General features: G+C 42.0%; 1 protein-coding gene across 3 annotated transcripts; it reads right to left on the bottom strand.

Moving 5' to 3' along the window:
- Window positions 1-1,961: 1,961 nt before the first annotated feature.
- NIT2 (nitrilase family member 2) lies at window positions 1,962-10,768 on the bottom strand. 3 transcript variants are annotated; one of them, XM_062619552.1, is made up of 10 exons: window positions 10,726-10,768; window positions 9,061-9,179; window positions 6,200-6,320; window positions 5,992-6,080; window positions 5,382-5,475; window positions 4,472-4,546; window positions 3,981-4,059; window positions 3,695-3,793; window positions 2,545-2,600; window positions 1,962-2,155 (listed from the first exon to the last, which is right to left on the bottom strand). In XM_062619552.1, the coding sequence occupies exons 1-10, from the start codon at window positions 10,751-10,753 to the stop codon at window positions 2,067-2,069; spliced, it is 849 nt and encodes a 282-aa protein (XP_062475536.1). In that variant the 5' UTR covers window positions 10,754-10,768; the 3' UTR covers window positions 1,962-2,066. The 3 variants fall into 3 exon arrangements, with proteins under 3 accessions (XP_062475536.1, XP_062475537.1, XP_062475538.1); XM_062619553.1 differs by lacking the exon at window positions 10,726-10,768 and adding an exon at window positions 10,160-10,298; XM_062619554.1 differs by lacking the exon at window positions 4,472-4,546 and having other exon boundaries at window positions 10,726-10,750.
- Window positions 10,769-15,789: the final 5,021 nt, after the last annotated feature.

Raw genomic sequence — 15,789 nt, 5'->3', positions numbered from 1 at the left:
TTCTACCAACAGAGATTGTGTAGGGACCGCTTCAAGTATTACCTAGCTGATAATGGATAGTATACCTTTTTTCACTGAACTCCACAAAATTCACAGTCCCATCTGTATTGCTCTGAGTGGGTCACACTGGAGATCCCCTAGAAGATCTGCTAAACTTAAGGTGCTTCGAAGCTCTTCTGACAGGCTGAAGAGGTTTGAGCTCATGTCTCCTCTTCAGACAAGTTCAGTGAAGTAGCTCACTACAGATTCTCAGGCACTCTCCCCTGGAGATTCCAGGGGAGGAGGGCACAGGCCAAGGATTCTGTTGCTTGTGCAAACTGCACTTTGCATTTTTAAAATTCAGTGGTCGGCCCATGAGAATTTTGCACTGTAATTCTCCAAAGGTAGTACTTCGCTCCTCTGCTGCATGTGCAATAGCTGCTATGATTCACAAGTTGGAGCCCAGTGATGACCATCATGGATGCTACTGGCTGAGAATGTGGGAAGCATTAATCTAAAGCAGGAAACTTGACTCAAATGGTAAATGTTGCTTTTTTAATATTTATTTTTCAACAAATAAATCTTCATTTCACTTTATGCTCTGTGGCTTGTTTCTTAAGAGTTCCAGTACAGTATGTACACCAAAATGCAGCAAAAAAAGTACAGACCAAACAAACAATGCCTGCTGGAATAGATAATGCCATGGCATGGAATGGTGTGACCTGTCTTTTGAAGGGAAAGAAGCCTCAGGGTTTGGCTTAATTTAACCATTAATTTTCCTCTATAAAACACAGACTTAACTTGTTCCAGATAAGCCAAAAGAACATTAAAAAATAGGTCAGGAGAGCAGCTGTGGGAAGAGGAGGATGACTAAACATAAAAAGGTAAGGTGGTTTTGAGGGGAACTGGCAGCTACAGCAAGACAGAACCTTCTCCATTTTGTATTCTGAAATCTTTAGCCTTACTGCTTTACCATTTTTGCTGATGAAAAACTAAAAGCCTAGTGGTAAAGGCTGGTTTTAAGCACTTAAAGCCACCTTTAGTAATCAGTTTAAGTCTCTTCAACAAGAGCAATGTGAGGAATGTTTCCCATGCAGCTCATGGAAGCTGGCCTTTGGTAGCAATAATGCATTAAAGTACCTATCTTCTCAAGGATGGTGGGCAGAAAGACTTCATTCAGCACAGCAGGTTTTCTAACCCTTTGACTGATTCCTCTCACCATTTTCAGGTGAAGATTACCAGGCAGCAGAATTAAAACCTAGTCAGACATTGTATTAAAGAAGCAGTATACAGAGCAAAGGTGTGCCAGCATGTGAATTGCTTTAAGAAACCAATAACCTGCACCACTTCAGCAACAAACAATTGCAGTAAGGAGAATTTAATATATTTGAGGAAAGACATGAGCCAAACCCTGTTACAGATTCTTCTATAGTAGTACTCCAGTCTGGCAGCTTCTTGGATTGTTACCCCTAAATCGTGCAGGGCAGGATTTGGCCTGTTTTGCTTAGTGTATGAAATTTTAAGCTAAGTACAGATGTTGGACATTGAGGGAACTTTAAGGCACATCCAGCTAAGGAGAGAGGTGGAAGAATAACGCTTCTAGATTATTTGATAATTGACTGTTTATACTAAGGCTGACTGACTTCAGAGGACAAGGTTCCCATTTCTATGTTCCACACAAAAACTCCCAAAAAGCTAGCTAAAACACTGTGATATGTAAAAAGCAGTATTAACTACTACTGTGTTGAACTGATTTTACTTCCATCTTTGATTTTACCTCCATCTTTAGCATAGCTGTAAACTACTATGAAATACTAGAGTACAAGAGGAGATACAAAAGTTGTATTTATTTGGATCAATTTTAGAATTATACCAGCAAATCTTTTGTTTGTGTTGGCTGGTTGGTTTTGGGGGCTGTGGGGTTGTGTGGCTTGTTTCTTTTTGGGTTTGTTGTTTTTGAGGTTTTATTAAATTTTTAAATTAACTGGCACATTTAGCAGTAGGTTGTGGAACAGCTAATGAAGGAAGCCTTCGCAAGATGAAAGCAGCAGCCATTTTGCCAGCTTCACCCTCCCATTCACCCAGCTTCAGTTTTTCATCTCTATGCCATAGAGATCACAACGCTTCTGGCTTAAAATAGGAATCTGTTGACGTATTTCTGCAAGTTTCTTCAGATCTGCAGGGGAAGAGAGAAAGAGCTATTAGAACAACAGTCAAAAAAGACAACTCCTGACTTGTTCTGGGGTAAGGCAGGGAAAAGAGCAGCTTTCATGGAGAATGGTCCTGCAGGGCACTGCAGCTAGGCAGCAAGGGCTGAAGGAATCCTCAACTGCTCTTTCCTGAGGTGGCAGCTTCCTCATAAGGAAGGAAATGGGAAGAGGGTAGTCAAGGGCTGCTTGTTCCTGCTTTCATCTAGCAACAGAGAAGGCATCAGACACTGCATCATTTAATTGCACGTGCAAGCCTACAGACTTACAAAACTGTTTCTCCTTAGTCTCATGACCTGTGCTCAAGAAAAAAGCAGGGAAATAAAAAAAGAACAAAACCCAAACCCTTTACCCTTACCTATATCTGTGTATAAAACTGTTTCTTCAGCCCCAGCTTTGGCTATGACTTCACCCCTGCAAAATGAAGCACATTTGTTCATAGCATTGAAAGAGGCCTCAAGGCATCAGTCCGGTTGGTACTGTTTGTAGAAAGTGGAGTTTCTTCCCTTGATGTCTACAGCTGTAAAGATAGGCTGTCCTAGAAATAGCATCATAATTCATAACTCTGGCATGACAGAAATGGCTTCCAGGGTTTATATGTGATACATATTATATGATGTGACACATATTATATGTGACATATGCATACTTTACTTAACATAAGGGTGTTTCCAGGCATCAGGAATCATGATAAAGGCAACTATAAGACCCTGTGCATGTCAGCATGCAATGTAACTCATGGGGCAAGAAACAACTTCACCAGGGACAACCAGATGTGGCAAAGACTAACCTCTTCTCCTTTCAGATCCTGCTGGCTTTTAAGATGAGTATACTTTTACTCTGCATAAGCTACTGAACATTATTTATCCTGTCTCTCACTAGGTGTTCTGTGACTGCTTTCATCACACAAAGTTGAAAGTTCAAGACACAGATAAAGCTTTTCTTACTTTGCAGTCATCTGGAGAGAATAAATCATCAGTGGATTTCTTTGGAAAAGTAACTGCTTGAAGATTTGGTCACTTTTACCTCCTGGGCACCTGTGTGACTTCTGCTTAAGTCAGAATATGTTTCTTGCCTAGCTGAAAATACTCTTCTTGTTCTTTTTTATGTCAAAGCAGTGTTATTTGGAGAAATGGAACAGTTTTGTGTAAGTAAGTCATTTAAAATGGTTCAGTTCTGCACAGAGAATTACCATAATGCATAATACATAACAGACTGAACTTCAGGGACAAGTTGAAAAGGTCAGCAGCTTAACTAATGCTAAATGCTAGAATTAAGTAGCTTTCTTGCTACTAAAAAGAATAAATACTGTTAAACTAGTTTTGGTTTCCTTTTCATTTTTCAGTCAGTTTTAAAGCATGCTTTTGAAAATATAGGCTTTAGTCTTAGGTACTTCTTACCAAGAAGAGTAGTTGGAAATGTGAGACTGGAGTGTTATGGCTGAGTAAAACTTACCTTTTAAACAAGAAAAAGTGGGGTTTGGGTTTTGTTTTGTTTTCTGAACTCACCATGGATTTACTACACTGCTGTGTCCCCACGCAACATAGGATGCTTTTTCGTCTCTAGCAGGAGATACGGCAGCTACGTATACCTGATTATCAACAGCTCTGTGTTAACAGGAGAATAATGGAAAGGGGAGAAAAAAGAGAGTAGATTTTTTTTTTAATACCAATTTATTAAGCAGAAGAGAAAGAATTCACTCTTTCATAGTGTGATTTGGAATACAAGAAGAGTTGGGTTCTGTGTGCTAAAGCTCCCTCTGGAACAGGAGGATATGCTGTTATTTGTTCTTACCTGCCCCTTTGTAGCAGTTCCCAATGGGCTGGTCCTGTTGTCAGGTTAAAAGCCCCTGGATAGATCAGCAGCTGGCAACCTTTAGTAAAAGAAAATTAGAACCCAACCATGATTAACGGGAAGATGATGTACCCTAGAGTGGTCCTTCACATTGAGACTCAAGGCAAGGTTTCTTACAGTATCGCCCAAAATGGAACCAGAGCTTGTCCATGTTTACACAAGTAATTACTTATGTCAACAAAGCCCTGTCATACATTACCGAAAGTGGGGATAAAAGTGGGGACACTGGCAAACGTGTATCAGGAAATGACTGTTAATTTGCCCAAGGAGAACACTCATTTCAATAACAAACCCTCAGCCACAAGAAACATTCAGTGTTACTGGGTGCAGGTAAGAGTGCCTGATCACATACAGTATATACCACCCTGAAACACTTTGGCACAGTTCAGGCCTTATGGCTAACCGTGCTCCATTAGGTGACCCAGCCTCACCTTTCTGTCCGTAGACTTGAGCCATCTCAGCAAATCTGATATCATAGCAGATGCCCAGGCCCACTTTACAGTATGCTGTTCTCAAAATACAAGAGACAACAATCATATTACTATCAGAAACACATGAAAGCAATCAACACTCCCTGCCAGTTGTTATTTTACACATCTTACAGTAACAAGAGAAGCTATATTTAAATGTGTATCCTTATCTGTAACAAGTATTGGCTATTTGTGGGGGAGAAGTCATGCTTCATGATGACAGGAAAACTGTGAGAAGCAATCTATCCTTCGAAAACAGCCATTTCCACAAAATCATGTTAATGCAGGTCTGTGCATAATACATTCCTCCCTGATTTAGCTGCAGGTCTTCCATTTGTTTTCTTCTCAAGAAAAAAAGCACTCGCTGCTCTTCATGGACTAAAGAATGTAGCTGATTCAAGAATGTTGGAATAGGATTTACTGTCTCCATTATTGTATCATCCTCACCTGAAACAACCTGCCAGTGTAGCTGTTTGCTACGTATATTCTTTTTCAAGGCATGTTCTATAGGAACCATTTTAAAGATGTAATAGCTATTAAAAAAAAATAAATACAGTAACTTCTCTTTAGCAAGCCAATAGGACTGTTATTTATTAAGGGAAGTGCCATGATGTATGCTTCAACCCTTTCTACTCAGTCCCTCAATCACTTGCTCCAAACAACATTGCCTTTCTAAAAGTCTCAGAAGTGACCTACACACTTGGAACAAACTTAAACTGTATTTGCCACGGTTTTCAAATGCCTGATATAAATCTGTTTGTTAGTCTAAAAATCCATTGCTGGGTTGACGGTGAATCCATGATGGGGAAGAGAACTCCTGTGGTGTTTCTGTGGTAGAAGTCCTTACGGAAAGGGCTTGTCTTATACTCACAAGTATCAAACATGGAGAAACTATTCCCTGGACTCAGCATTTCAGACTCTTTGAACTGTATCTTCCCAGGAACATTAATGTCAAACAAATGAACCTGTAATTATAGTATGATTAATAACAATTTCTGTTCTTGGTACTTCAGCCTCTTTCTATTGGGCATGTGTTTTCTAGTTATCATTATTGAGACTTCTCTTTTGTCAGGATCTCAACTAAACATTGGTTAAGATGATTGTGAAATCTGCTAAAGATGATTTAAAGCAAGTTTTTTCTTTACAGAAATATACATGTCTGAAGGTATTTGGGGAGAAAAAACCCAACCCTCCCCAGCCACCCCCCACCCTCCAAAACAAACCCAAGTCAGTTTTCCCAGCATCTGAGAAAAGCCAGTTATGCCTTCTGCATCTTGTCATCCTTACCCAGAACAAATTTATGACTGCCTTTGGAAGGGGTGTTTACATGTCCCAGATAAAATTCACATGCAGTTTTACTGACAGTACACAGCTTATTATTAATGCAAGATTCTACTATTGCCTATCACCTTCAGGCACAGATAAAATAATTTTGCAACATTGCTGAGAAACCTTCTAATGACAACATTCTGCCATCTTACCTTCCTGTGCTTTGCCAACATTGCACCATCAGGCCCAAAGACAGCACATGTATTATACAGTTTTCCACCATCCTCTTCCGGAATGGATCCTTTATAAAGATGAGAACAAAGATTCCACCCAATGTATTATATGGAATTATGAGCCAGTGGCATTGATAGACATGGTCCATTTTTCCCTCAATGAGACAGGTTACCAAGAGTAAACTACCTCCAACAAGATATATGCTGCACTCCTTTGCAACTTCTGAGAGCTTTTGTGTTGATTCCCCAGGGATCTTCTCTGCATATTCCTTAAAGTACTGGGTTCCATAGGGAGAATTAAAGCATTCCTGGAATTCAGAAAAAAAAAAAAAAAGGAACAGTTAAAATCCCAAAATCCAATAACACCACCGCAAAGAGATGTACCTCATCTTTTTAACTCTTCTTTATCAGTGTTCTCATTTTCTCATTCAATCTTTAGTTACAGGAGTTTAGTTTACAGGAGCTCAATAAGCAAACCAGAAAGTATCTCAGGAGGCCAGAGAGACCTTTAACAATTAGAGAAAATGCAGTAGGTGTGTTGGTATGACTGCATGCCAAACAGGACGTGAGCTAGGAGCATCCTGCAAGCTGCAAGTAACAAGACTAGCACGTTTGTCAGTCTAGACTTAGCAAGATCACAAGGGATGTTCTCATCAGAACAATGAACCAAGTTCCACCTAGCTTATTTGACAAGTTACAAGCTAAGTAAATCCTCTCAAAACTGAGATGCTCATGTTCATCCGCAACCCATGATGTCTTAATTTATAAAAAGACTTATGCAAAAGCACGCATTTCTCAAAATTACTCATTTTGCTAAAAAAAAAATAAAAAAATAAAAAAATCTTTCAAACACTATTTCCTCACAACTGAACAGCGTCTTCTGTCCTAGGCTCAAGTTAAAGATTTGCTATCCCTCAGAACCAGGCATGTAATCTTTAGACAGTAAGATTAACAGAGCAGTTTAGATGTCTAAACTACATGGTTAAAAGCTATTTGAGATGTTCAAGATATCCAGAACTTTGGCTCTGCGCTACATTTAGCAGCTCTGTGAGGATGTGTGACATCACCCAACACTTTTTTTGTCCCCTAAGGGAGTACAGCTGAAGACCACAGGTAGGTTATTAAACAGTACCAGCACCTACTCTTCGGCAGGCAATTCTCAGCCCAAGCATCTGCCTCAACTGTTACCTCTGCACACTGGAAGTTGTAACAAAACACATCACATATCACCACCTGCCCCCTAAAAAAAAAAGAAAAAAAAAAGAAAAAAAAAAAAGAAAAAAAAAATCAAGCTGTGAATAGCACTGCAGAGGATTGTATTGAGGGGAATAAATAAATCAAAATTGGCTGGACTTTTTTGCCACATATACAGTCACTAGGCCAAGCAAGATGTGAGCTAACCCACAGCAGAGTCTGTACACAGAAGGTGCAGAAGGGAAGTCTCTGCAGGCTGTCAAACGAGCTTCCCAGGCTTTTGAAAATGCAGGACTGAACTTCAAGGAAGCGAAAGCAATGCCAGCTGCCCCCACCTGCATCTAGCCCCTTGCAGTGTCAGTGAGGGTGGGACTGAAACCATGGGCTCATGAGGACAGGCAGGGCTCTGAGCAAGCTTGTAGCAGCAGTGAATGAGGTTGCTCCTAAGCCGATGCTGGAACAAAACTGTAGAATGTCTGCACAGAAGACCCATTTCTGTGCTCTCCAAAGTGGTACGAATACAGGGAAAGATCTTTGAATTGCTTTCTACCAATTTCTAGATTCATATGTATTCAGTTTTTATTTCTCTATCTATAAACATTACAAATTGTTTTTTTCTCACAAATTTTTCCTGCTTCAGAAATGGCAAAAAAAAAATTTAACACATCAAGGCTAACACGTCACAGGGAAACTGCCACATGCCTCTGCAGAAGTGTAGATCATATAGTCAGTGCAAGTTACTTCTTTCTATAATGTGATTTAAAAAAAAGTGAAGAGAATATTTCATGCCCACATCCCAATGCCAGAACAAAATTTACCTCCCAAAAGCCTGTGAAAAGCTTGCCCTTGTTTTACAGGTTTTACTCTACAAGCATAGATTATCATTAGCAAGGTGAGTATCTCAACTAAATAGGTCTGGAAAATTCAATGTTTGTACACATGATGAAACTAGCAAATAATAGATAATCTGGCTCAGCCAGAATAATCAAAGGTCACATATGCAACACAAGAACTGTTAGCACAGAGGAACTGTGAAGTTTTGTCCTGCCTGTGACAGCAGGGGGAAAACATTCTGACTGTAAAGCATTCAGACTAAAAGTTCACCCAGAGAACTTTGCACTTCTGAGTCAGATGCTGCAGGGCATAGGGGTAACGCATGTACCCCCACGAAGAGAGGAAAAAGCTCCAAGCTGCACTGGGAAGGTTGCCTCCCTGCCAGCACCCTCTCACCTGTGTGAAAATTCAGCAAGGTGATCCCGACTGAAGTCCAGAAAGTAAATCAGAAATTATCAGTGATTTTAAGTGACTATTTATGATCCCACAAAAGGAAGTCACAAGAGAAATGTTTTTTAATCATAATTCAGCCACAAATTACCTGTTAAAAATGTCTATCATGTTTCTCATGTACTATCTAATCTGGAACAATTACAGCAAAAGAGTCACTGTATACTTGTTCTCTTTCATCTTCATACCAACATACTTTAGCTGAAAATTGCCTTTCCTTACACTTGTAGCACACAAGGCTTCTGCAAAGACTCAAACTACAAGCGCCACTTTGGTGAAACCAGAACATACCAGTAACAGAACTGCCTGGGATTTAAACCAGTAAAAACTTAACCAGGTTCTTATGCCACAAGAAAAAAGACAGTACTTTCTTCTTCTTCCTGTCTCCCTCTTAAGTATGCCTCTAGACAGAACCCCTGCTCTTTTTTGTTTTTTCTTATTTTGGAGCCTCATACAAGCATCTAAGCTATCCAGAAAGACACAGGAATACATAATACATTAGTAACACTAGAAAGGGGTTTCCAAGGGTTTGAGTTACAGGTACTATTGTAGACCATGATCTGTACTCACAGGAAGAGCTACAACTTTAGCTCCTTTAGCTGATGCTTCTCTCACCAGCCCACAGGCTCTCTGTAGGTTCTCTGATTTAACAGCAGATACATGGAGCTGAATAAGAGCTAGGCGGAAGTCTAGTGGCAGAAAAGAAAAATTTGGTCAGCAGAATTCCCCCAGGAAAAAAATCTTCAAAATTCCAATTCACTAATGAGCATTTAACAAAATAGATTTACTTATATATTAACATATGCATAAACCACTTCCAACTCATTTTGCAGTCCACCTATGACTCTGGAAACAGTCTCTTATCACAGTGTTGCTAGCATTTGCCTATTTTTATTTTTTTTTTTAATGAAAGGCTTCACAAAGATAAGTACCCTGGTTTTACAGCACCTCTCTTCCCTGGAAAACTCCCATGAGATGCACTCAGAGATCACTATAACATAAAGAAAAAGCTGCAAGCAACACACAGCCTTGCTGGTCAGGTAAACAGGAAGAACTGATTCAAGTGACTCAGTTATTTGTCTTATTGAGTAAACAAAGATTCACTGAGATTTTGAATAGATGTAATCATAGTTGGCTTCCAGACCTAGATAACCATACCGGGAATGTGTCTAAAACTTTCCCATATTTGTTGCACATGTTCAAAGAAATCTGACACCAAAAAGATTTACATTTTGGCATAAATTCACTCCTGAAACCAAACAAACACAAAACAAAACCACAAACAAAACAAACAAACAAAAAAAAAAAACCAACAAAATCTACAAAGAAAAATCTTAACTTCTTTCTCATAATGTTTAGAACACCAGGAAGCCATTAAACTTATTTTCCCTACCCCTCAGTTTTGGATTTTGTTAAAAGGGCAAAATTAAAGCTCAGCCACAACAGAATGCATGGTTTTGTGTCCATGGTCTTGTTTAAAAACAATCAGATGTAGAAGTAACAAATACAGAGAAACGTTCAACAGTGCTGGGGAGGCCCAAGAGCTCTCCTTCCAGCCTTGCTAAGCGGCCTCAAAAACTTCTTTAAAAGCAATTCTTAGGATAAGCTATAGCAGTGCAAATCACAACCAGATGAAAGTGTATCAAAGCATGGTTCTTAGCTGTATCACCATGAAGCAGGGTTTTTAAAAACATCAGCAGCTACGCTTGTCGCGCTTGTTTCAGATCGCATTCCTCGACAAGCTGATCACTGCACCAGTGCCGGGAGACTCACGAACAGCGGCTCCAGCACTGAGCCGCAGCAAGGCGGGCAGCTCCCGCTGGCTGGTTATTTCCCACCCCAGCAAGGCTGAGGGGCAACGCCCAGCACTGAGCCCCAGGACTGAGCTCCGGGAGCACCGGCCAGCTCTGCGGCCACCTGACTGCGTCCAGCGGAAGGTGAGGACCCACTGGGGACAAGAAGGCGCCGGCAGCGGCTCGTGGCGGCCCCAGCGGTCTGGTGACAGGCGGTGGCTCCGCGGAGAGCTTTGGGGCGAGCAGCGAATCTGGAGCGGCACCTCTGACCGGCTGAGGCCTGGGGCGGGAGGCCGGAGCCCCGCCAGAGAGGAAGGCTCAATGCCACCCCGGCCCTTCTTCCCCACGCCGCGGGCCGGTGCGGGGACCCGACCGGTAGCGAGGAACAGGCGGGAGCGTGAGTAGGGGGAGAATCCGCTCTTCCGCGCCCACCACCACTCACTGGCCATGGCTCCGCGCACCTCCTGCATCTCCGAGCGTCCCAGCTCCTCCCTCACAGCGCCGGGCCTGCCGGGAATTGTAGTCCACCAGTGTCGCGGAGGGAGAAGCGCAGGCGCACTTCCTCCACAGTACCGATGTGAAAACCAACCTTACCCTGCCTTCAGAAGTCCGGCTCGTTCCTCGACCCGATTTTGAAGAGCTTCCCCACGGCAGCTTTGTCAGGCAGCGGTGCAGGAAGGTTCAGGGGATGAAGTATCTCGGGGCCTAAGTGCCGCTGAGGCTTTCCTGGGAGTACAGCTGTGGTGCCAAATCAGCACCTGGCAAAAACACCGCTAAGCATCTCAGCCTCTTGGTGCCCCACGAAGCTGGTGTGCCAGCCCTAGCACGTGTTAATGTTTGCTAAGGGCTCGTTCCAAGAGGTCTGTACGAGTTTACAGCTAACTTATTCACCTGGGAATCACCATCTTCCTTTACGAGAACAGCATCTCCTAAGCTACTACTCAAAATGCTAACTGCCATGCTGTTTTTATTACTAGCTTTAAACACTGAGTGCTCCCCTTTACTCAATACAGAGCACTGCTGCCTCATGTATTTATGTTACAATCTTGAGATTTTTAAAAGCCAGTTAGTAGAACTGTAGGTTCATGTTGTGTAGAGGCAGTACTGCTCATGCAATAGTATCTCCACGAGTTGAAAATAGATGAGAGCAGAAGGGGCAAAGATGAGTAACCCAGAGTGATCCATATCTTATGCATGTGTAAAACCCACAGTAAGGCCTAACAGGGTCTAAACTGCAAGAGCAGCAAGTAATCTTCAATTACATCTGGAAAAGGCAGTGTAAATAAAACTGCACCTCCAGCGTCACGAGTATTTTTGGTAATACACGAGAAGTTCTGTACAAATTCTCATAGAGATCAGAATCTACAAGGATTTGTGAGAACTGAAGAGCGATCAGTGAACACAGAAGCACTGACCCTGGCTACAAAACACAAAAGAGCTCCCATTTAGCAAGAGAGCTTACTCTAAGAGTGGATTTTTCCTATTACAGACCTTATTTCTATCACCAAAACAGATTAAAATAAAAATTAAGCCCCCAGCAACACTGCAGCTGTCATCTCACATTCACAACCACAGGCAGCAGTGCATGCAAAATAAAACAAGAGGCTGCAAACCTCTGGCAAAATAATAAAAAAAAAAAAAATTCCTCCAAGATGGACAGGAAGTAGAAGAGCTTTTTCTTTTCAGAAACAGTCACTCCAGTACTATAATTGGATTTTCTGCTTAGCAATACAGGTTTTTTAACAGACACACTAACTACAGATGCATATGCATCTGAGGCAAGAGTAGCCTTTAAATTGTGGGTAGAGAGGCATAAAACAGCACTGAAATTATTCATAGTTCGGACTGAGCTTCGTAAGATCAGGAGTCTGTTGATAACTTGCACATTGTCTCAGAAAATTACAAATAATTAGGCTTGGATTATACATTCCTACACAGAAGAGATTCAAGAACTGACTGTAGCTTTATTTTCTGTAGATCTGAAAAGGTCTGTATTTGTGGTCCTCAGAGAAGCATGCATGTTACCCACTTTCCATATTTAATACCCAAATACACCTGTTTAACAACTGAGTGTACTTTCTACACACCACCCTGCCAATGACTAGTAGAATGTGTTGTATCGTTTTGTCATATTTGATCCATAATCAGTTTCTTCCACTCCAAAGATCAAATTCACTTCCATTCACAAAATACCCTTAGGAAAAACTGTTGATTCAGAGAACTCAAACAGTATGCAACTAAATGCTTTCAGGCAGAACAAGTTATGTTCAAATTGCACTGGTTTATTTACAACTGCAGTTTATAAACAGTAACACAAACATCTTTACATGAAAAAGATCTCATTGCTGAAGTAGGCACAGAGTCAGAGACTCTTCAGGAAATTTTCAGAAGGGAGTAGGAAGAGGAAATTGTAATAAAACAGCTTCTGGGCAAAACTATAAATACGTGAGCACTGGCCCAGGTGCAATTCATGCAAATATCTTCAACAGTTCAAGTTCTATTGGTGTGTACTTAGATACTAATACAGAAAAAAAAAAAAAAAAAGAAATAAAGAAATAAAGGAGTTAGTCCCAGAATTAAGGTGCCCCAGCTTGATTCCAAGTAAAATAACTTAGAATGACTTTTTATAAAGATCAGTTTCATTTATTTTACCTCCCAGTGCTGCACAAGTTCACACATTTTCATTTTGGTAATTTCCACATCAGCCTCTAAAGATGCTATGCCTCAGCCACAAGGACATTCCTGTACTGAACTTATTTAACAAGAGAGCAGCTCTTGGAACAAGTGGAAAACTGCTGATAAGCAATCACACAGCTGCTATCTCTGAAACATTTACTAGTTTAGATGATGTTAGTTGAAAATGCTTGAAACAATGAAGGCAACAGATAATGAATACATTTATCACAGGCATATAGTGCTTGAATCTCTTCACTTTGTGTGTGCTCATTTTCTTACTGAACACACCTTCAATCAGCACATACTTCTGTGCTGAACTGAAGGCTGTTAAAGGTCTAATTACTATCTTAGAAATTCTGTTTCTGAGGAGCAAGGTAACTTATTTTCAACTGCCACATTCTGTCAAGAAGCATTAACTTCCATTTCAACACACACGTTCATCTTTACAAGAGAAACAGCCTCAACCTATGAAATGTGAAATTTTGCATAATTAACAAAAATAAAATAATCACAACCCTGTAGTAAAAGCCTATTCTCCACACTTTGTTTTAGGATTTAAAAATACCCTACCAACATTTCAAATTATTTAACACAGTAGTGGATAAGACTTTTAAAAAAGTCAATTTTACAAATTGCTTGCATTTTTCCATTTATCTGCAGCCCAAGCTGGACTTAACCATTTCTAATGAGAAGGATCCAGTACTGCTAGGATCTTTATGTTCTGCTCATAAACCCAAGCATCAATCAGTCCTTGATACTACTCGGTAGTATCAAGGATTGCTTTTTCCGAGCTCAAGATCAGAGCATCCCAACACATAGGAAGTCAAGGAAGAGGGCCAGGAGACCTGTGTGGCTAAATAGGGAATTGCTGGGTATGCTCAAGTGGAAGAGGAGAGTTTACAGGTGATGGAAGGAGGGCTGGCCACTTGGGAGGAATATAAGGCTGCTGCTAGAGGATGTAGGAAGGCAGCTAGGATGACTAAGGCCTCCTTAGAATTAAACCTGGCGAGAAGGGTCAAGGACAGCAAAAAGAGCTTTTTCAAATACATGGCAGATAAAACTAACACCAGAGGCAATGTAGGCCCACTGATGAACGGGATGGGTGCCCTGGTGACAGAAGATACAGAGATGGCAGAGTTACTGAATGCCTTCTTTGTCTCTGTCTACTCTGCTGCAGGCAGTCCTGAAGAGTCCTTTACCCCTGAGACCTCAGATGAAGTCAGGTCAACGGAGCGGTTTGCCTTAGTCGATGAGGAATGGGTTAGAGACCAGTTGAGCAATCTGGACATCCATAAATCCATGGGTCTAGATGGGATGCACACGCGGGTGCTGAGGGAACTGGCGGAATTCATTGCTAGACTGCTCTCCATCATCTTTACCAAGCCTTGGGAAACGGGAGAGGTGCCTGAGGACTGGAGGAAAGCAAATGTCACTCCAGTCTTCAAAAAGGGCAAGAAGGAGGACCCGGGTAACTATAGACCGGTCAGCCTCACCTCCATCCCTGGGAAAGTGATGGAACACCTTGTCCTTGGTGCCATCTTAAGGCATATCAAGGATAAGAGGGTTATGAGGGGCAGTCAACATGGCTTCACCAAGGGGAAGTCATGCTTGACCAATCTCTTAGCCTTCTATGAGGAAATAACATGGTGGATGGATGATGGCAGAGCGGTGGATGTGGTCTACCTTGACTTCAGCAAAGCATTTGACACAGTCTCCCACAGCATCCTCGCAGCTAAATTGAGGAAGTGTGGTCTGGATGATCAGGTAGTGAGGTGGACTGTGAACTGGCTGAAGGAGAGAAGCCAGAGAGTTGTAATCTATGGGGCGGAGTCTAGTTGGAGGCCTGTAACTAGTGGAGTGCCTCAAGGGTCAGTACTGGGACCAGTATTATTTAATACATTCAATGATTTAGATGAGGGAATTGAGTGTACTATCAGCAAGTTTGCTGATGACACTAAGCTGGGAGGAGTGGCTGACACGCCAGAAGGCTGTGCTGCCATCCAGCGAGACCTGGACAGGCTGGAGAGTTGGCAGGGAATAACTTGATGACATATAACAAGGGAAAGTGTAGAGTCCTGCATCTGGGCAGGAACAACCCCAGGTTCCAGTATAAGTTGGGGAACGACCTGTTAGAGAGCAGTGTAGGGGAGAGGGACCTGGAGGTCCTAGTGGACGACAGGATGACCATGAGCCAACACTGTGCCCTTGTGGCCAAGAAGGCCAAAGGCATCCTGGGATGTATTAGAAGGGGGGTGGTTAGTAGATCGAGAGAGGTCCTCCTTCCCCTCTACTCTGCCCTGGTGAGACCCCATCTGGAATACTGTGTCCAGTTCTGGGCCCCTCAGTTCAAGAAGGACAGGGACCTGCTGGAGAGAGTCCAGCGCAGGGCAACTAAGATGATTAAGGGAGTGGAGCATCTCCCTTATGAGGAAAGACTGAGGGAGCTGGGTCTCTATAGTTTAGAGAAAAGGAGACTGAGGGGTGACCTTATTAGTGTATATAAATATATAAAGGGGGAATGTCATGAGGATGGAGCCAGGCTCTACTCAGTGGCAAACAATGATAGGACAAGGGGTAATGGGTACAAACTGGAACACAAGAGGTTCCACTTAAACTTGAGAAGAAACTTCTTCTCAGTGAGGGTGACAGAACACTGGAACAGGCTGCCCAGGGAGGTTGTGGAGTCTCCTTCCCTGGAGACATTCAAAACTCGCCTGGACACATTCCTGTGTAACATTATCTAGGTGTTCCTGCTCCAGCAGGGGGATTGGACTAGATGATCTTTTGAGGTCCCTTCCAATCTCTAGCACACTGTGATACTGTGAGTAGG

The sequence above is a fragment of the Pezoporus occidentalis genome, unplaced genomic scaffold (genome assembly GCF_034315485.1).
Source record: "Pezoporus occidentalis ecotype Australia unplaced genomic scaffold, CSIRO_AGI_Poc_V1 ctg211, whole genome shotgun sequence".
Classification (NCBI taxonomy): domain Eukaryota; kingdom Metazoa; phylum Chordata; class Aves; order Psittaciformes; family Psittacidae; genus Pezoporus; species Pezoporus occidentalis.
This window is presented reverse-complemented; position numbering and strand designations above follow the sequence as displayed.

Excerpts from the sequence above, each read along its gene's own strand:
- NIT2 (XM_062619552.1), bottom strand. The coding sequence starts at position 10,753 with ATGCAGGAGGTGCGCGGAGCCATGGCCA. Across the intron at positions 9,180-10,725 it reads GGTGCGCGGAGCCATGGCCA|ACTTCCGCCTAGCTCTTATT; the intron begins GTGAGTGGTGGT and ends TTCTGCCACTAG. Across the intron at positions 3,794-3,980 it reads GAACTGCTACAAAGGGGCAG|AGCTGTTGATAATCAGGTAT; the intron begins GTAAGAACAAAT and ends CTGTTAACACAG.